The 21994-nt window shown below is 37.2% G+C and overlaps 1 protein-coding gene across 2 annotated transcripts in view; it reads left to right on the forward strand.

Moving 5' to 3' along the window:
- Nucleotides 1-21994, forward strand: part of LOC145978038 (chorion peroxidase-like) — a 78407-nt gene that overhangs the window by 26680 nt on the left and 29733 nt on the right. For both annotated transcript variants that reach the window (XM_083110435.1, XM_083110434.1), the window contains exons 2-3: nucleotides 10805-11079; nucleotides 21475-21733. In XM_083110435.1, coding sequence (XP_082966561.1) covers nucleotides 10805-11079; nucleotides 21475-21733 — 534 coding nt within the window. The remainder of the gene's footprint in view (nucleotides 1-10804; nucleotides 11080-21474; nucleotides 21734-21994) is intronic.

A 21994-nucleotide genomic window follows, 5' to 3' on the forward strand; every position in this document is an offset into this window, starting at 1 on the left:
GAGTGGCCTGGAGGTTGGCATGAAAGTAGTTTCCTGGCCCGATGCGATATAGACACACCTAGCGACATATCAGAGGACTAGGAAGAGAACCTTCCTCCCTTCACCACCCCCTCCCCTCCGCGTGACTCCCGCAGTGAGGTTTCCAGGAAAAGAACACCCACCTGTTTCTTTTCATTTTGGTTTCGGAGGCTAAAATTTCTCCACTGGCAAAGCAATTCGCATTTCACTGCTTGCTGGCTGACTCTTGCATGGAGCGAGAAGTGGCAGGCTCCCGAGACAGAACCTTCATCCCTGAAGTTTTGATTGAATAAATTTGGTTGATTACAGTGGCTACTATAATTATGTTGAATTTTCTTGTTGAGGTTGGAATTATCAATTGAGAGTAAAGAAGGAGGTAGAGAATATCAGTTGAAAGAAAGTATTTTTTTTTTTTTGAAGGGGTTGTTTTTTTTATACAAAATCGATATATAATAATAATGATAATAGTAAGGCAAGAATTAGTAACAATTATTATTTCAACTATTAACGAATCGAGTCCCTATTAGAGATGGGCAGGAGCGAAACTACCTGGAATTTAAAAAGAGGAAACGTAGACATGCAACATATGGAGAAACTGAAAAGGAGAAAGACGGACAAAACAATGTAACAAAATGTACAGTAGTAACAAAGATGTCGGGAAACAATAGTTTACTTACAAAAGTAGTTTTCTTTGTTATGATCTGAATTAAGTCCCTTTGCACAGTTCTCATCGTTGGAGTACACAGCAGTATTAATCGGCCAAGGTTGATTGATTTAGTTTATTTTACTTCGCCTTTCTGCCACTCTTGGCTAATGATGATATGATGTAATCGATGAAGAGAAGCTCACGAAGGACACGTATGCCCAGACCTGATTCGAACCCGGGACCACTGGCGTCGTAGCGAAATGAGAGAAATACTCCGCCACGGGGCCGACTAATCGGCCAAGTTCCTGCATTACATTAGTTGCTCTCTCCTATTGTGATTTTTCCCAATGTTAATTGATTGCTTCCCAAGTGAAATTTCAGTCCAACTAATTATAGTATGTTCTTCAAGATCAGCACTATACGTGTTACAAAGTACTCTTAAAAAAATCCCAGTGAATTGGTCAAAAAAAAGTGACAGAATTTCGAGGAGAGGCCGAGCCTGTGTGGACCCACACATGGCTACGCCAATATATGTAAGTAAACCCGTGGTGCTACAGCCCCTGAGGGCCAGAGCCCACCTACAGACTGCCGGCCTCACTTCCAGTCCAACCAGTTGTGTGGTCAGCACGACGAACCCCTAATCTTTGTTATAGGTTTCCGTGACTCATTCATAGCTTCCCAATCTCCTCACGATGGTGGGTGGCAACCGGTCCTATACACAGGCCGAAATCTCAGGAGAAAAGTTGATACGTTTCCCCTAAGAGACTCGAACCTGCGCGCGTCTCGTAGACGGAGCTCAAAGCCTGATGCATCGGACCATACAGTCACGATGCAGAACAGCAGGCCCGTAGCCAGAATTTTATTTCGGGGGGAAAGGCTCATCCCTTATCAGCAGCTGCCATCTAAGGGCGAAAAAGTGGGGAATAGAACCCCTGAAGATGAATTTCTCAGTACATTACAAGTTATTGTACAAGAAGGGGAAGACGCCAGGAAATTCTCCCTCCATTTTTCTAACCTGTACATCTCTAATTTGATTCTCAGCGAAGGCAAGAATTTTATCCAATATTTTATATCACTTTTGTTATTGTTAATGAAGAATTCGAAGTAATAATTTGTCTTTAAATCTCAAGTTAGAAAGTCAGCAAAAATTATGTTTTTATACTAAATTTTACATTAATTGAAGATTTGCAAAGAAACAGTAAACCTTTTTGTTGGTTGATTGATTTAGTGTTTTAAGTCCACTTTATGCACAGTAAGGCTAAGCGGGACTGGACCTACAGTTTAAAGTGGAATCCGAACCACTATGTGCCTCCACCGGGTATCGAACCTTGAACCCCTTGATTACAAGGCGACGATGCTACCACTGCACCATCGGGGAGGCCAGTGTAAACCTTTTCGTAATCGTTCCACTCCAAAAACAGATGTTTCTGTTAGAGCTACATCAAGTTTGTTTGGAAGTAGTGATGTTCTATGACACACACACATATATCTCCTCAACAGGTCCTATAGACCAGCAATGTCAAACTCAATTCGTGAGTAGGGCCGCATAACGATAATGTCAAAACTATCCGGGCCACACATCTAGAACCCCAACACCTTAAAATCCAGAACTAAGTGGTTCGACCCAATGGGGGGGGGGATTCCAGTGATTATTATTGCAGCATCGATATGTAAATTATATAGACCTCCCCCCCATATTTTTTCATGGTTATAGAATTTTACATGTTACTTTAGAGTATAAATTGGTTACAATTGTAACTGTTTGTTTGCAATTATAGTTTCGTTTCGCACAGATTTCACTGCTTTTTTTTTTTAACAAGCTTCTCAAAAGTCTGCAATAAGTTTTTTTGTTAGCATGAAACTCTTAATGCAGACAACAAATGTTTTGTCAGTAATTCTTGATCATTCGGCTGTTTCATTAATCTTCATTATGGAAAACAACTTTTCACCAAGGCAAGTGCAACCAAAATTAATAAAATTTCTACAGCAAAATAGCTTATTCGAAGATATTGCTATGAGAGATATAAGAAAAATCAAGGATAGCCCACCTTTACGAGTTGCACTGCAATTAAATAAGTTCCATTCGAAGTCAGGACTTGCACACGCATCATCAAAAGAAAAGGGAGCAGAGATTATTGCCCTTCGCACCCTCTGAAGTCTTGAAACACGTAGTATTTTTACTGTGGACAAATATTCCTGTCATTCCTGGTATTCCTGAGAAGTTGGGAAGGACAAATTATAACTTTATTAAAAAGTTTTAATATAACGAAAGACTGTAACTTTGCAAAATGGCTTCCACTTCCTTCAAAATATCAACTCTTGTGTCACGGGGAGGAATCATTCAAGAAGTTTTACTGTCATATCAAGATAAGAATCGCATCCACGAATGAAGGGAGCTAACCGAGCTAGCTCACAGACGTCCGTAATTTCGCATATTGTGAGCGAAAAGGCAACAACACGAACAATTTTCGCTTTCAATTGTTCATCGACTAAGTCATAAATCCTCTCCAACTGTATTTCTGATTTTTTTTATTAGCGTTGCTTTTCTGCCACGTTTGCCTAATGGCGACGTTGAGGATGAGTAATGATATGATGAAATTGATGAAGGGACACATACAAAGAAAACCCATGCTCAGGCCAGGATTCGAACCCGCAACCTCTGGTGTCGCAACGGGTTGCGCTAACCACTCCGCCACAGATTATGGCAAATTTATTTCGTGATAAGGAAATACTTCTGAATGAATTTACTTTATCAGGGTACACAATTTCTGCGCTTTTCAGTATTCACTTCACAACAAAAGTAAGCATTTCACTTGAAAAATCTACATTCATCTTCTATAATCCTTTTCTTACTCCAATGAAGTTTGGGCAGCGATATGGTTCTCTGAAACTTTTACAGAAACTGACTTTTCTTCCAGGTAAATCCTGGAAAATCAACACAAACTCATAGGCGACAGAAAGTATGCACGCTGCCCTCCCCCAGCTGGCAAGATATTTTCGTACTTCAGAAGTAACCTGTCAATCAGCTTGCTTAGTTGACACAACAGCTAGTCTATAATGGAATGTATACCTGTGTAGGGAAAATTGGTCAATGTGTTGAAGTTTGGATGAGTTTGTGATAATATCACGTATTCATTATCTAGCTTACGTGTAGTTAAGGTCGGCAAAATTTGTAAAAAATAGAAACTGCCCTGGCAAGGAAATTAGTGTCAAATAAATAAAGAATATAATATTTATTGAGTATGAAAAAATGTTACTTTCAGTTGACGAAAGTAAAATTCCTGGTAATATTTTGCATGTTATTATAAGTAGTAATAATTCTTGCATAAATCTTCTTTGGTACTGTCATTCAAAGTCGTATTGCTTACCAATATTTTTGTGGAAATAAACAATTTGCGATTAAACAACCTTATTTTCATTACTTAATTGAAGTTATTTTATGATCTCATTATTTTCATTATTTAATTTTTGTACTTGGTAAGTCTTTCGGGAGGAGGTTGGGACACCTGGACCCCCTAAATACGTCCTTCGCGGTATGGTTCGAGATAAAGTTACTGTGTCACTGGTTCCAATTCACGGTAAATATGCTCTGCCTCTACACTCAAACATACACAAACTCATGGCCTTCCTGCTTTCTTGGTTTCTTGCCTGGGAAAGAGGCAATAAATCAAGCTGTGACAGCTACGGGACCTTCTGACGAGGGGACGGAACCCAGCTGTGCAGAGGATTCAAACACCCGCGCGAACTAGCCCTCAGTCAGCCTGAGGCAATTCGAACAGAGACATCTAATGGCCAAGTGGCGAACTATGATGAATGAAATTCGGCTGAAGCGGCCGTATCTTTCGACGTCGATAATATGACATTTTTAAACAATCATTTTGGGCTGTGCAAGTGACTTTTGAAAGAAAGCCCTCCCCAGCTTAGTCGTAAAAGGATTGAGCATTACGTTAGTATGCATCATAATGGCCATTTTCGTTGGTGCTGCCCACAAATCCTATAACCATTCTGTTCATATTTACGTATTTCCTTATGGGAAATTGAAAAAAAATAATGGAATTTGTGCACATTTATCGAACTGAAATTGCATAAATGTGTCATGTACTCAAAGTTGCATAAAGTAAGTTCACATCTACTGTGTGTTTTCCGGCAAATTTTTGTCCTAAAACGTTATATTCAACAAAATGCAAAAAAGCCCATGTTAAATTTAAGCACTTTCCACGGCGACCTTCGCCAAACTCCACCTCCCTCTTAAGTCATCGAGCGAGGACACAGTGGAAGAGCAATTGCCCCACCACGACGCTCCCTATTCGCTGTCACTCCTAGCCATATTGCACTGCAAGGATCGAACTTTGCACCATACATTTCACGGTTTTTAAAATAATTAAGACAAGCGCACTGCTACTTATGCTAAGCGAACGCATATGTCTGCAGACACTGGTAATACGCAGCCTATATGGCGTGTGGGAACGTTTGATGTTTTGAAGGAGATAGTGTTCAGTGAATAAGTATAATAAAAATTAATTTCACTGCAGATTTATTTGGGTTTGCACGTTCGAATAGGCAGAAGCCAGTACTAATTTAGAGCAAGATTTGTTTTTCAGCTCTACGCAATTGTACCGTATTAGCTAGCATGTAAAAGTTGTCCTTACGCTAGTTCTTCCCTAAATTAAACTTTTAACCACCCCCTCTTTCTTCGAGGATTATTAATGTGCTTTTGTTGCTGATGAAATTAACATTTTAAGTGAAATATTGTAAGGGTTGTAGTTCGGTTGTATGATATACTAGGAAATAGTATTCACACGCTAAAGGATCGGAATAAAAATATCTTAGATTCATTTTCAGGTAAGGTCAAGTATTGTCAAATAGATGAAAATGGGGTAAAAATTTAACACTTAATGTTTTCTTAGAAAGTTTATGTAAAATCTGCGCCGAAGGTAAGTTACCTGTCAAAACTTTCCTAATTTGCTTGTTTGGGGTTGACCATTTTTTGAACGTTGCATTACGTAAAACGTGAATAATTCATTTCTTCACAAACCATTCTTACAAAGCCATATCAGCAGTAGGTGTAAGTGTATAAACACTTGGAAATGCCAACTGAAATGGATCATTCCAGTATGGATTTTGAATTTATTTTTCTGAAGTTAATTTGGGAATTTTTGAACACAAGTAACATCCAAATCAAGGCTCAAAATCAAATTGACCGTATTAGCAATGCTGAGGGCATTTGCATAATTGTTAATTGGATTTTTAGTCTTTAGATAAATGCTTGTAGCGTACGAAGTTATTACAGCAAATTTTAAGTTTTAGGCTTTGCTAAAGTATCTTATAGTCCTGGTCCGAATGCGGATTTCTGGGAATCTCAACGCTGTTTACGTAAACTTTTGAATACATACAAATCGTGTCACGCGGCTAAAGATCACATCTCTGAGAATTTCTAGTTTGTCAATTAAATCTTTCACTAGAACCGTAAATTTACTAATTTTAATAAACTGAGTGCATGAAGCTTTCTTTCATAAATTTTAAAATATTTTGTACAACAAATAACTGATCCGTGGCAAACTTATCAAATATCAGTTTCAGTAATGTACGCTTAAAAGTTAACGGGCATTCCAGGAAAAGTTCCTACATGAGAATCCAGGTCGAACCCGGTCTCCCACTTGGCAGTCAGTCCCTCTCAGGACATATTGCCTAGATATTTTGACATTGTACTCAGATGTATATAATTTGAAAAGTATTTTTTAAAAAAATAATGAAGTTAGGTCTGATAACTACAGAATCGTTGTGTACAGATGGTCATTAACCTTTAGTCCGAATGCAGTGTTATTCGATAATTTTATGGTTCTAAAGTCATTTGAAGTTTGTTTCATTTTCAACCTAAAGTCAGTCATAAAATTAGGCGGGTGGCAGAAGTATGCGCTGTTGCAAAATCGGAGCCCATCCCCGTGTGTTCGGAGGTTAAGGAGAATTAAAGGTCTCGTTGTAGATTTGGTCTTTGTAATCCATGCGATACAGACAGTAAGTATTGTTCGAAATGTCAGGGATGTCCCAAGGGCCCCGGAAGGAAGTCTGTCTGACGTTCGAACTAGGCAACACAGCACGGTTGACGTTGCCACAAAGTGCGCGAGAAGTAGCTACTTTTGTCCCGCTCTCGCTTTGCTTTTGCCATGTGGCAACAGCGCAATTCTACCCAGCCGCCTATTTTCATGGCCCTGCGTTTAGTTAAAACATTTCTGATCCTTAGCCGAATAGTTAACGTTCACGCTTCAGAATATGTATATACACAAAGACTATTATAGCTACCTAACTTTCTCTTAAGATGGGTGTTTCAAGCAACTCACCTTCAAAATGTGAAACTTATAAAAATATTTCAAGAGCTTCATGCTTGAGAGTAATATTCTCAGTATTCAGTATTCAATCGTAAAAAAAAATCATGCATTAATTTTGTCTAGAGCTTAATTCATTAGGAGTTAAGAGCATTAACAATTATTGGTAAAATACTATAAAAGGCATTTGTTCCTAACATAGTGCATTCTATTGTAGTAGGAGACATTTTTATTCATAAAGTCAAATTGTTAAATCTAGTTCTTCAGTTATATTAACGAAATGCGATCATGTGAAGTCACGAAGTTAATTTTTATTATTATAGTTCACGTTCTGTATTGTTTTTTAATGCCTGCTTAGATTTTAGTTTCTTCTTGGTTAGTGACATCGTTAAGCACTAGGTATGAGGCACTGCCCCTTCCCGCTAATTTTACATGTCTTAAAGGACATTTTACTTTAATATTAAAACACCGAAATTGTATCTAGAAAACTTTGCACGTATCAGGTTTAATCTTTCTTAGCTATTGTACCCCCTCCTCAAAAATGACCGCCTGAAATATTTGCCCAGAAATTTTGAATGTGGCAAGAAAGCTATTGAGTACAGTGGGATGCACAGGTATTTGTCGGCAAATTGTCGGTGACAATATCTCGCTAATTTTTCTCTTTCATTCTACGTAGGAATGAATTTTGAAGTATGCTGCTACAGAGGTTGTCAAAAACGTATTCGGAGTTTAGTTTAAATCCTTGAAGCTCTTGCTGTTTAATACAGAATAAACATAGTGATGGAAAATTTACTTGGTAATTTTGAATCCCAATCTACCAGCAGAGTAGCAAACTTCGATAGACCTGTGTAGAGCTAGCGATCTTCATTCTAGCAAACATGTTAAACCTCTAAAGCACCACGGTAATAAAGAATCAGAGCTAAAGCTGTAATTAATCACAGAAAATTTCACTTTCCTGTATTTTTAGTTTTGAAAACCTGCACTAGAGGAAATTGCTATCAAGTCTGAACAGAGGAATAATTATGAATAATTCTAAGACTAAATACATTTGATACCTATGCAATGCGCAAAAATTATAATCTGCAGTGAAAATGTAACTTTAAAGCGCGGACGTAGTTCATTTCGCAAGCAACAAATTTCCAAAGTTTCAAAACGTGATATCTTAGAGCAGATTACTAGCTTTTTCTTGAAGAAATTACACAGCGGGTTCAATCCAAAGCTTTCCTTCTTTCCGCTCAAATTAGGTATGCTATAAATTGAAATTTATAAAAATATTTGAGTAATTCATTGATTTGAATACTATATTAGGGGACGGATGTATATGCACTAAAAAGGCAAAGATATGCATTAAAACTTAAAATATGTTCAATAAATATTGTCGTGATTGGTTTGATTCAAAGATGCTTGGACAACACAATCCTCTCCCGGTGCAAGGACTAAAGAAATTCACCTCTATAGAACCATGATTGGCTAATACAATTACTCAACATAGTGAAAGTGAAAAAAATATTGAATTTCTGTCCATACCCACAATCTGTCTTATGCTATCGAAAGATTGTGGTTTATCTACTATTGCACAAGGTTTACAAAGCCTAAAAATCTTGGCCAAAATAACAATGTTCTATTGTAATATTATTTATTAGGAATACATAGACAAAGTAGTGAAATGTAAGGATTTAAAACAAAAAGCCTATTTCCTGAACGATCTCTTCGGATGTTATTGAGAGGAAATCTCTCCCCACCCCCACAAAAAAATGTCAGATACGAAGTATGAACTAGCATCTCCCTGCGAAGTAAAGTATCCGAACTTACAAAATTCTGCTCTTAGTTCTTACGGCACGGAAGAAGGCAGCCATGCTGTTCACAGTAGCAGTCAAAGTTGTGGAATCGTGACCAGTGTGTAAGCATTCGTAAGGATACATGGTTTTATAAACACTGCCATGATGCATGGCAGATTGTCTGAATGAGGTATTGCTTTTATTACCTGATAATATTGCAGGTAAATTTTCATGAGAACCATAGTAAATTATTCTAAAATATTTTGTTGGGTTCTGTCAACTTTAGATATGTAGTGAAGAGCACCAAAAGCACTTTTCGCTGCATATTGATGGGAAGTTCTATTGCTTTCTGTACGAAATAACTAATTACTTAATGAAAAATAATAGTACTCTATTCAAGAATAAGATATTCACTTGGAATTTTCATATGAAGCATACCTGAATTAATTGGAAAGTTGTGCTAAATCCATCAATCAGTAGGTTGTGAAATAAATATAATCTTCGAATCCCGTATCTCTAAACTTCAATGCGAGAAAACCTCAAAGTTGAACAGATGAAAACATTCGTCGAATTATTAATTGCAAACATTTTGGAAGAAATTCCACTTGATGGCTACACTTCATAATCACCAAATCTGAATGCTATACTTTGAAAGAAAAATTAACTTCTTTTTAGTTGAACCGCGACATTTAATATCAAGAAAAAGCTCTCAATCTTGCATAGTAACTGATCTGTAACATCACTGGAAGCAACCACTTCTGTTACGATCGCATTTTTAGTTCAGTTTGAGATGTTAATTTTTGCGCATTACACAGTATGGTTGGTGAAAAAAGATTGACCCTAGTTAAGCATCTAGGGCTATTTAAGTCTCTAATGAGAAATTTCTGAAATTAAAAGATATAACTCCTGTAACTAATTAACAACGTGTACAAAATGAATATTTTGTAAAATTGCTTGTAACTTCTGTTCCCAAGGTGGCCCACAGCTTATAGTTGGCTTAGATAAAGATGCTTGTGCTCGAGAAAACAAATTTATTAAAGTTTCTACATCTTATTAGAAAATTGCTGCTGGTGAACCTGAGGCGAACTGGGTAGCTATATTAATATAGTCAGTCCAGTTTGTCAGCTGTGTTAAATACTGATTTTCGTAACGTGAGCCACCTTGGGAACAAGGGCTACCTTTGGCTCGCCTACTTTGCAAACAATTGTTCAATATATTTGGCTAAATTATTTACAATTATGCCTCTTTGTTCAGACTTGATACAGATTACTTCAAGCTGGACCACTTTTGAAAGTTACTGAATTTTTGATAAAACTGTCAAAGCCAGGAATCGGACTTATTCAAATTTTACAGGAGAAAGTACTTAAGGAATTGAGTTTCTGTAATTTCGGAAGGTCGAAGTGTTTTCTCTAATTTTTCAATGTATTTGGCCGCTAATTCATGTATGTCCGTCCGATGCACGAAAGCTGTTGCTTGCATTTCCATTCATGTACTTGAACCGGATATTGCGAGCATCTGATGACGTAATCCCCGTTAAGTGTTTCCAGTTTTTTTATAACCATTGGCCAACTTAAAGCAACCTACCCTTACCGTGATGGTGCGTGGGGCTATCGTAAATGGTTTTTGGGGCTATTCGTGGACTGTTATACGAGATCCAGAATGGTTTTAGGGGCTATGCGGGAATGGTTTTCAGGGCCATGCTGGAATTTTTGTTAACAAGGTTGAAACACTGCTTTGCCGTTTGAAACACAACGCTAGTCAAGATTTGCCCGCAATTTTGAATGTTCAGGAAGCGAGAAAAGAACTAACAATAATTACTAGATATGTCGACAATAGATACTAATTTCGTTAAAAAAAAAAAAGCGAAATCCCTTGTTAAACAATCTTTCGCAATGCAGAATAAGTACGAATGTCAACAATTACAGAATAAACGAGTTACAGCCGATTCCCGGCTTTGACAGTTTTACAGAATTTTTTTTAGCAGATTTCAGCGAGTTTTCTTAATACTTGACATTGCTCACTTAGCCTTTTCATTACAGGTCAACAATGATGGCAATAAAAGCATTACTAATACTGCTACTTCTGCACGGAGCCTTCAGCATGAGATCTCCTCACATGGGTCATTACACCAGCCTGGAGTTCCACGGTCGCTCTGTTGAACCAGCAAACACCTGCACCATGAAGGTTGGGGGAGGAATCGGACACTGCGTCCCACCACTCCAATGTCCAGCTCATGTCTTGAAGAAACTGGAACGCTGCGTTCTACCTAGCGGAAACCTTGGTCTCTGCTGTACTTCGGGGCACAACCATACAGGTAATATGATAACATAATCTTAGAACTTCATTGGAATCTCGGTTTAGCTTCGAAGTTGCGTTGCTATCTCAAGTTGTCCTAAAAACAATACTTCTTAATGCGTTACACTACTAGGCTTTGATTCAATGTTCAATTTATTACATAACACACTATAAACACAACGTTTCGACCCACTAAAGTGGTTTTCTTCAAAGATTAAAAATTAAATGAAATCAAATCTACAGATTTTCATTGTAGTTTCAATGTTTGAAGAAACCCCTGCCAGAGGATGGAAACGTTAAGTTCATTGACAACCTTGGTCAACATTTTTAGTTAATTTTTAGTTTATTTTATTAGTATGTGGTCATGGTCATATAAGTACTACTTTAGTCATTCAAGTTTATGTATAATAAATTTTGTTGGAAGTTTGTTTCCAAACGGTTACTTTTGGACAGTAACTTGATAAAACTCAAACGTTATTGTAAATATTGCATGTCGGAGAGTTTTAACATGTAGGGTGTAATGAAGAGAACTGAATATATTGTTGTCGTGGACACTTCTGGGTTGTAACAATTCCATTAAACAACTCAATTAGAAGTTAATGGGTTTGTTACAACACAAGTGTCAGTTACTAAACTAGACAATGGATAAATTGCATTTAGCAGTGCGTGGCAATTTGTTGCTCACATTCCAATAGGAGACTTATGTACTGAAATCTCGGAACTGTCGGGAAGTAGATCATATTTAAAAATCTATCGTGGTTTATCAAACGTAATATCCTTCATAACACTTACCTATCTTGTTAGTGCAGTTTACGTATGAACATTTTCAACTTGGTCAATGTACAGGGTGGCTCAAAAAGTCACTTAACACCCTCGGTACAAGGCCACTGCAGCGCGCAACGTGGAAATTGTGATCAATCGTTGCCAGGCCAAGGGGGAACCACATTGACGCCACCCACACGGTGCAATGGTGAAGGTTTTTTCGACGTATCTTTAACCAGTAAAAAGTTGACTGAATTCTTGTACCAATTTGCTCCTTTTCGAGGTATTAGAAAAATGCCTTAAAATTTGTTTAGCGCATCGCTAATGCATAGAGATCAAAGTGATGTCTAGGGAGAGAAGTTCGCATGCCATTGCACACGATTTTAATCTGATACATCCATGAAAAGCTGCGCATTATGAATGGTTGTCGCGAACAATTTACAGTATGATTCTTCCATTGAATTAGAAGTTCTTCAGTGACAAGGCTAATGTTTATGTTCGTAAGGAAGTTCATAAACAGAATATGCGACCCTTGTCATCTGATAACTAACTTTGGACAGAAACTGCTTCACAACGTTCCCATAGTGTTCTGGTGTTCCTCCCTATTGAAAAAACTCTGTAAAAGTACCTTGGATAAGCAAGAATGAAAAAAGCCTGTTTATTTAACACATCCAAGTAACCCTAAGCATTTAAGGTTCCGTTGATGGAAAATTGACTAACCATTCGTGTTCCTCACAGCATTCCATACTATTAACTTTCCAGCACTAACCATTCGGTTGTGATCTGTCCAAAATGAGTTATCAGATCAGAAACATCGAATATTCTGTTTATGAACTTCCTTATGAACATAAACATTAGCCTTGTCACTGTGAAGGACTTTTCATTTAATGGAAGCGTCACACTGTAAATGTTCGCGACAACCATTCATAATTCGCAGCTCTTCGTGGATGTATCAGATTAAAATCGTGTTCAGTGGCATGTGAACTTCTCTCCCTAGACATCACTTTGATCTCGATGCGTTACCGATGCGCTAAACAAATGTTAAGGCATTTTTCTAACACCTCGAAAAGGAGCAAATTGGTACAGTCATGTTCAAAAAATCTGTCGCATGGATTTTTTCTAAGTCCAACGTCTTACGAAATTATGTTGGTAGCTCTGAAACAAGGAAGTGTTGTGAAATATACGATCCTCCAATCAGAGTGAAGTTCGATTCGTAGGAGCAGGAGGCGGGACTCACGGTCTTGTCCACAGGAAGTTCAACCAATGCAGCATTTCCAAATATGAGATAACGTCCCCATTGGTTAAATATTGTTTCAATAATGCGAATCGGCAGAAAGATTGCGCAAAAGTTTACTTTGTCGTTTTAATTGCCTTTAATCGTTTCAAATTAGTATTAAATTGTCCCAATTATAGTGCACGAGCTTAATATAATGTATTCATGACAATCACATATATCACTCATTGGAACAATTTTCACATTGTTTTCACTACGTGAGATGACATTTCATTTACATTTACGATAAAATAGTGGTTTGGGTGTAATAACAGTTTTCATTAATTAATTTAGATATTCATTTTTATTTGTTGAGTTAATGATTAGGTTAATTCGTTATTTCTCGCGAGAAGAGGGAACCATAGCTCAAAGAAAATACACAACTTGTATTATTGAGGTCAAGAGTTCGTTTGAACATCACTTTTTGCACACATAGGCTAATCACGACTCGGGATACATTTAAATTGGAATCTGAAACATTATGCGACCTGACTGGAACTCGGAAAAGGACACGCTGATTACAAGACGTCGATACATTACCACTTGGTCTGGCGAACGCCAATAATAATGAGGGGTTGTGGGAGTGGGAGAGGGGTGACGGAAAGTAGAAAATAAATAGTATTTTTGGGGGGATTTAATGTTATATTTATACACATACAAACCTAAGAAAATATTTATTTTGATACATGTGTGTGGGGGTGGGGAAGAGGGAAAAGAGAGGGGCAGAAAGATATTGGGAGAGATGGGACGAAGAGGTGATTGTGGAAAATGTTTCATTTGACGTTCAGTAATAAAAACAATCAAATCAATGATGATTATCTTATAAATACCATATTTAATGTAAATTTGTTTTAAAAATGGGGGCGGGGAGCTGTTTGTTTTACGCAGTGCAGGATAACAAGTGGAGACACACAGTGGTTCGTATCTCACTTTAAACTGTAGGTCCAGGCCCCATTAGCTTATCTGTGTATAACGTGGATTTAGAATTCAGTAGAAAAAAACGTCGGTCTAGTATTTTGGATTTTAGATGCGTTGAGACCACTAAAATTTCCAATTCTTATAATAAGAAACCTGTCCTCATATCCATTTTGAAAGAGAAAGTTAATTGTATAATCTTTCGTTGTTAGTTTCAAAGACTAATTCAAATAGTAACAATGGGAATGAATAAAGCTTACGAAAAGTTTTTGCCACCGTGGGGATTTGAACCTACGACCATTAGTGACAACCCAGTGCGATAACCACTACCCCACGAGTTCGTTCCTTCTTACGGCATGATTATGAGTTAAGACCAATTCGTTCAATATGCATTAGAAATGTAATCTCCACCCGCCTCTTTATAAACAACACACCCAAACGCTCCTTTGTAGCAAATGAAATAAAGGTGGTATGAATGTCACAAAACATTTAAGCAAAATCTACTATATTTACGAAGCAATCGTTTTACATGGAGAGGCTACAGCTTCGAGAATTGAGGTTGTGGTTTGACTGTAATTGTAGGATACCACATAGGTATCGATAACCCAAGGCTTTAGTGTGGACTAGATTGGTTCATTTGTAGTGACGTGCTCAGGAATTTATAAAGAGGTATGTGAATATAAAAATGTGTTAATGCTTATTTTTTAAACAGTGAACTCATAATTTAATATCTCTGTCCATCTCATTATCCTACTTAGGAACTAATTAGTATTGCAGGAGTCATACTGAAAAGAAATCTCACGTGACAATGACTAGAAATTAGATTTACGGAAGGAATAGTTTTCATATTTTAAAACCTCGAAGGGCCATGGGCTATCTCCCGACTGTCAGTGTCCCTTCCACAATCCTACCTAAAGGTGTGGAGATCGTCAACTGGCAACGAGGTGACGTCGGTCAGCACGTCGAACCCTCAACCGTTATAGAAGATATCTGAAACCAGGTTACACCAGTCACTCGTAGCTCCCCAATTTCCTCAAGATGGTGGGTTGCCACCGGTCCTATACAGATAACAGGCCGAGAACCCAGGACGACTCGAATCCATGCCGTCCCGCTGCAGTCGGAATCCAAAGCACAGAGTCTTAGACCTTACTGCTACAGAGGAGGAGAGTTTTCATATTTTGTTTCTTATAAATGTCGACAATACATTAATTTTTCGTGCATAATATATTTAGTGTCAAAAAATAGCCGGTTCTATAAGAGATTCGAACCTTCGATCTTCACTCAACTAGGACGCTATTTTTAACAATTTCCCATTTTCACTCAATAACATTCGTTGAACGTTTGTCTTAAGAGTCGTTAGCAATCTTGTAAACCTTATTAACCTATCTGCTGTCTATCACAAATGTATTTTACAACCTGGCGTAGATTTTGATGCCTGCAATTTAGAACTTGACTTTCGTGGTAATTAATTCTCTACCGTCTACTGTAATAAATAAATCAGTCTACATATCTCATATTTTGTAAATGCAAAATGTTACAAACTATTTCTTATTCCACCGTTAGTTCCAGATTTAGCCACAGCATTCTGGAAACCAGCGTGAAACGTGTTTCCCACACTTCCAAGGTCAGGTGAACCCTTATCTGTTGTATTGGATGCCTGTGAACATGTTACTTCATACGTCATGGTACTGTGGTGGATTTCTTCCCCTTCCTCTTTTACCTTGAACGGTAGTAATCCCCGACTGGGCACGACGAATCAATCACAGAAAAGCAGACTGTCTAGTAAATCGCATGCCATGTATTATTTCGAGCTCCTAGGTTTTGGAAAGTGAAATAAAAAAAAGTATGTAACATTAATTCATAATGGTTGACTTCTTTGGGTATTATTTCAGGACTCTTTTCTACTTACTCCAATGAAACTTTTGTCTACTGTTTTCAGTAGATCAATAGGTGTTTTGAAACATCTACTGTGTTCAGATTTTCAAAAAGATATAAATACAAAAAATAATAAGGGGGTATGAAATTAATATTTACAGCCAAAATATTAAACTTAACATATTATACACTATACTGAATAAATTAATTTCACTTGCAGTTTCTCTACTGTACTGGTTTCAGTAGATCAATAGGTGTTTTGAAACATCTATGTTAAGATTTTTTAAATTTGAATTACAATTTGTGTGCCTGAAAACTTAGGGTATTTTACACCCGTCACGCTATACGGGGTCAAGCCCCTTATGACAAAAATAAAACCGTGTCTGAAAAGTAAAATATCCTTACCTGGGTTAAAAGCTGAGCCTGTAAAGCGACAGTCAGCAAAAACAAGTACAACATACACGCAGTCCTACAAAGATTATACTAACAGTAGGTCCAGTCACCAGAGCCTCGTTAGTCTGCAAAATGCAGTTCAGGGTGTACTACATGGAAGTGAGGTTGGTTTAAATTTTAAATAGATATAAAAACAAATTGTTAGTGAGGAGGAATAAAAAGTTATATTTACAGCTAAACACACTGCAAGGGTGTAAGGGATGACCTTCCAAGAAGTATGTACACCCAATTGTTGCTTCCACGTAGTACACCCTGGACTTCAGTTTCAAGACGAACGAGGCACTGGCAACTGGCCCCATGGCCAGTATAATTTTCTGTGTTGTCCTGTGTTTGGTCCTTGTGGGTGTTGAGTGCCTCTTTACAGCCTCAGCTTTTAACCGAATTCAGAATATTTTAATATGTTAGTTACAACACGACGTTACAGTTATGTTATTTTAGTTCTGGTAAGGGGCTGGACCCCGTATAAAGCGACAGGTGCAAAATAGCCTAAGTGCTGACGCACCCAAAATTTTGAATTCAAATTCGAACACACTACATGCAATATTACATGTAGTACTGAAGAGAATATTTCACTTGTAGTTCCTCAACTGTAATGACACATTAGGCCTACTGAAAGTGTTCAGTAGGAAATCATTGATTTTGAGTAGATTTCCGAGACACACAGTAGAGTACTACAATTGATAACTGTAAACAGTAGAAATGACGTAGGTTTATAACGACGATGAGAATGAAACAGAGGTAAAAATAATGATAATGAAATGCAGAAGCAACCTGGAGCAAACAGGAACGTAGAATGTCTGGCAGCGAGACGCAAGAGTTGTAGCGACAAATTTAGCTTAGAACTCATAATTGATATTTCTACATGAGCTCAACATACAAGTTACATACAATGAGAGAATTGAATTGAGTTTACATCTCACGTGATGAGAGTCGAAATTATTGTTGCACATTGAACTGTGAAGTGAATCAATATTCAATTCGATTAACTAGTGAATGGTGATGTGCTGAGATTTTGTAACGAGATGTGCCAAATGGCTGACAGTATAATAACTTATGGACACATTGATTTAATATATTTGAACAATCTTATAACGTGCGATTTTGCATGAAATTTTATTACTTGAATCTACATCACTTCATTGGAAAGGCTACAAGGCATTTTATGGGTTGTAAAATTCTGTGTTCGATTCACCGTTCGGTTAACTATGTGATTTTTATTTCTTATTAAACCGAAAAATTATTTATTGCATTTTACTTATTACGAAAATTCGTATATTATTTGCTTTGGGAAATGTAGAAAATATATTTTTCATGCTTTTTACAAGAATACAACTATGCATGGTGAACAAAAAATAATGTAAAATAAATACTATTCACAAAAGGATGTCAATAGTATTTATTTGTTTTGTTTCTTGATAATTTTCCCTAAAATAAAAATGTATAACTTTCGCTGTACTTGACATTTCGTCGAATATGACACATGGATAATTTTTATGCCAATTCTAGTAAAATGATGATAAATTCAAAAACATATTCTGAAAAATTATTTTCAAAAATAATATTGAAAAATCATTAGAAAGGAGTGTTATTTTTTAAAATATATATGTATATATATATATAACATTTTTATTTCTTTAAATTATTAAATACAATACTTAGTTGCTATATATAATAATAATAGGGGTAATCGAACAGAAGTCAAACCTATAATCTTCGGCGTGTAATACTGATAGCCTATCACCGAACCAATTTACCATCATAAAAAAAATTGAAGTTTTTTTTCTCGGAAATTACTAGCTAGTGCACGCTGGAACCTTGCCATACGAATATCTACCCTACCACTACAAGAACCCACGTCACAACCTCAATTTTCGAAGCTGTAGCCTCTCCATGTAAAACGATTGCTTCGTAAATATAGTAGATTTTGCTTAAATGTTTTGTGACATTCATACCACCTTTATTTCATTTGCTACAAAGGAGCGTTTGGGTGTGTTGTTTATAAAGAAGCGGGTGGAGATTACATTTCTAATGCATATTGAACGAATTGGTCTTAACTCATCATGCCGTAAGAAGGAACGAACTCGTGAGGTAGTGGTTATCGCACTGGGTTGTCACTCTAATGGTCGTAGGTTCAAATCCCCACGGTGGCAAAAACTTTTCGTAAGCTTTATTCGTTCCCATTGTTACTATTTGAATTAGTCTTCTTTGAAACTAACAACGAAAGATTATACAATTAACTTTCTCTTTCAAAATGGATATGAGGACAGGTTTCTTATTATAAGAATTGGAAATTTTAGTGGTCTCAACGCATCTAAAATCCAAAATACTAGACCGACGTTTTTTTCTACTGAATTCTAAATCCACGTTATACACAGATAAGCTAATGGGGCCTGGACCTACAGTTTAAAGTGAGATACGAACCACTATGTGTCTCCACTTGTTATCCTGCACTGCGTAAAACAAACAGCTCCCCGCCCCCATTTTTAAAACAAATTTACATTAAATATGGTATTTATAAGATAATCATCATTGATTTGATTGTTTTTATTACTGAACGTCAAATGAACCATTTTCCACAATCACCTCTTCGTCCCATCTCTCCCAATATCTTTCTGCCCCTCTTTTCCCTCTTCCCCACCCCCACACACATGTATCAAAATAAATATTTTCTTAGGTTTGTATGTGTATAAATATAACATTAAATCCCCCCAAAAATACTATTTATTTTCTACTTTCCGTCACCCCTCTCCCACTCCCACAACCCCTCATTATTATTGGCGTTCGCCAGACCAAGTGGTAATGTATCGACGTCTTGTAATCAGCGTGTCCTTTTCCGAGTTCCAGTCAGGTCGCATGTTGTTTCAGATTCCAATTTAAATGTATCCCGAGTCGTGATTAGCCTATGTGTGCAAAAAGTGATGTTCAAACGAACTCTTGACCTCAATAATACAAGTTGTGTATTTTCTTTGAGCTGTGGTTCCATCTTTTCGCGAGAAATAACGAATTAACCTAATCATTAACTCAACAAATAAAAATGCATATCTAAATTAATTAATGAAAACTGTTATTACACCCAAACCACTATTTTATCGTAAATGTAAATGAAATGTCATCTCACGTAGTGAAAACAATGTGAAAATTGTTCCAATGAGTGATATATGTGATTGTCATGAATACATTATATTAAGCTCGTGCACTATAATTGGGACAATTTAATACTAATTTGAAACGATTAAAGGCAATTAAAACGACAAAGTAAACTTTTGCGCAATCTTTCTGCCGATTCGCATTATTGAAACAATATTTAACCAATGGGGACGTTATCTCATATTTGGAAATGCTGCATTGGTTGAACTTCCTGTGGACAAGACCGTGAGTCCCGCCTCCTGCTCCTACGAATCGAACTTCACTCTGATTGGAGGATCGTATATTTCACAACACTTCCTTGTTTCAGAGCTACCAACATAATTTCGTAAGACGTTGGACTTAGAAAAAATCCATGCCACAGATTTTTTGAACATGACTGTACAAGAATTGAGTCATAACTTTTTACTGGTTAAAGATACGTCGAAAAAACCTTCACCATTGCATTTCTCGTGAAATTCTAGCCTGATTTGATATATCACCCCCTTTAAATTTAAAATTCTGAAGTTGAATTCAAGATGGCGGACATCAAGATGGCCGCCCACCGTGTGGGTGGCGTCAATGTGGTTCCCCCTTGGCCTGGCAACGATTGATAACAATTTTCACTTTGCGCGCTGCAGTGGCCTTGTGCCGAGGGTGTTAAGTGACTTTTTGAGGCACCCTGTATAGACTTAAGGTGAAAATGACAGTAATGAAAATTGTGCCTTCTTTCTTAAGGCGAGGAGGGACAATTACGCACTAGTTGTGCATTTATTTCAATACAGTCTGATTGGGCACTGCTATTTAAAAAAGGGTTTAGTATGAAAGATAGTATGAATTTCTCTCAATGTTGCAAGTGGAAACTCTTTTTCAAGTTGATTAGTAAGCTAGACACGATGTTTGAGAAATACGATTAATAAGTATTTACAGAATCCCATTTTCCTTATGGAAAATGAACTTCAACTTAAAATTACGGCTAATCAAATGAGTTTAGAAGTTTCCTTCTACTATGATATAGTTCAACGTGTCCTTTTCCGTCCATGTACTTTTCTACGACATTGGAAGTTTGATATTCCCGAGAGAACGAATAAAGTGGTTCCATAAACCTAATGCATTTCTCCTTGCTTCATACGGTCATCCTGGCAGTGTTGCCAAACCTGATGTGCATAAAAGAGCTACAGTTCACCATTAATAGAGTTAAAGATGACTTTGAAGGGGCTAGATTAACGAAGGCTACATAAACTGCCTCCTAGGGTAATTTTAGGTGTCTTGAGGGATGGGGGCGCTGCTATTACAATTAGCTTTAGTGTGATGGCAATTCTTAGTTGTCACCGCCTAGATTGGGCTGAATCACAGATCTCAATAATCCAATGATGTTCATATGAAATTTAAAATAAAGGATTCCCGGATAATATTGTAATCTTCACCTTAGCCACAGCCCTACATATAAAAATACGTGGGGAGGAAAGAGGGGGTGGGTGACGCAGCCTGTATATGAAGATCACGTCACGTGCAATATGTACTCATGGCAAAGGTTGGTCTTTATGGGCTGGAGCCAGTGGTGGCATCATGGTGTGACAGAGGGCGGGTGTCACAGTTCACAACCAAACGAGTGCACGAAAGAACCAGAGCTGGCTCCAAAAGAGCGAAGTTGGCAACAGTAATCGGCAGCTACCCCAGCGAGAAAGACCTAGGAAAAATTGTCCCTCCTAGCCTTAAGGCTAAATCAGCCTAATAGTGGGCCAGCACAAAAAAAAATCAACATGAAAAATGCTTGGATTCTGAACTTAAAACTAATATTGCACTAATTCGGAGAAATTTAGTGATTTTTCTTGAACAAACTTGCTGAAAAAGTACTTCAAATTACACTAAGATAATAGCAAATCAAGTTAGTTAACAATTAGTTTACTCTGTTTAAAATTTTGAACTGAATATATTGAAAATCTGAAAGTTTAGATTTGAAGAATTTCTGTACATACGCAGTTCATTAACAAATTAACTTTTCGTTGCTAGATTCTAAGATGAAAGAAGCAAAAATGAACGAAAGGTCGGCCATACCAGAGATGAACCTTAACCAAATTGTCCACGACTACAGATCTAAGATCAACAAGATGCACATGACCGAATCTAAGATTATGGACAGTGGATTAGTTGTTGAACGTGGAACTCCGAGCTTTGGACACTTCCAGACCCAGTTAACTACACGGAAAAGTCAAGAGATGCACATGAAGGCGATGGAAGTTGTTCTGGCAACACTGGACGTTAAGGAACAGTAAGTTTTGATGGTCTTAAACCCAATGTTCTCTAAATAGTTTCAGGTTCTCAGGGAATTGCACACCTTTAGTTATCAAAACGTTCACATAAATTTCTCTCAACCAGGAATGGAAAGATATATGCTTTAAATTCTTCAAATATTAAACAAAATAATGTGCTCAACTAAATATAATGAGGTTCTTGCAAAGTTTCTAAAAGCTTTGACAGAAATACCATGCACAGAGCTAAAGAAAGGAATTTGTAAAGTTTTAGTTGGTCG

The sequence above is a fragment of the Lepisma saccharinum genome, chromosome 24 (genome assembly GCF_977018435.1).
Source record: "Lepisma saccharinum chromosome 24, izLepSacc3.1, whole genome shotgun sequence".
Lineage (NCBI taxonomy): Eukaryota > Metazoa > Arthropoda > Insecta > Zygentoma > Lepismatidae > Lepisma > Lepisma saccharinum.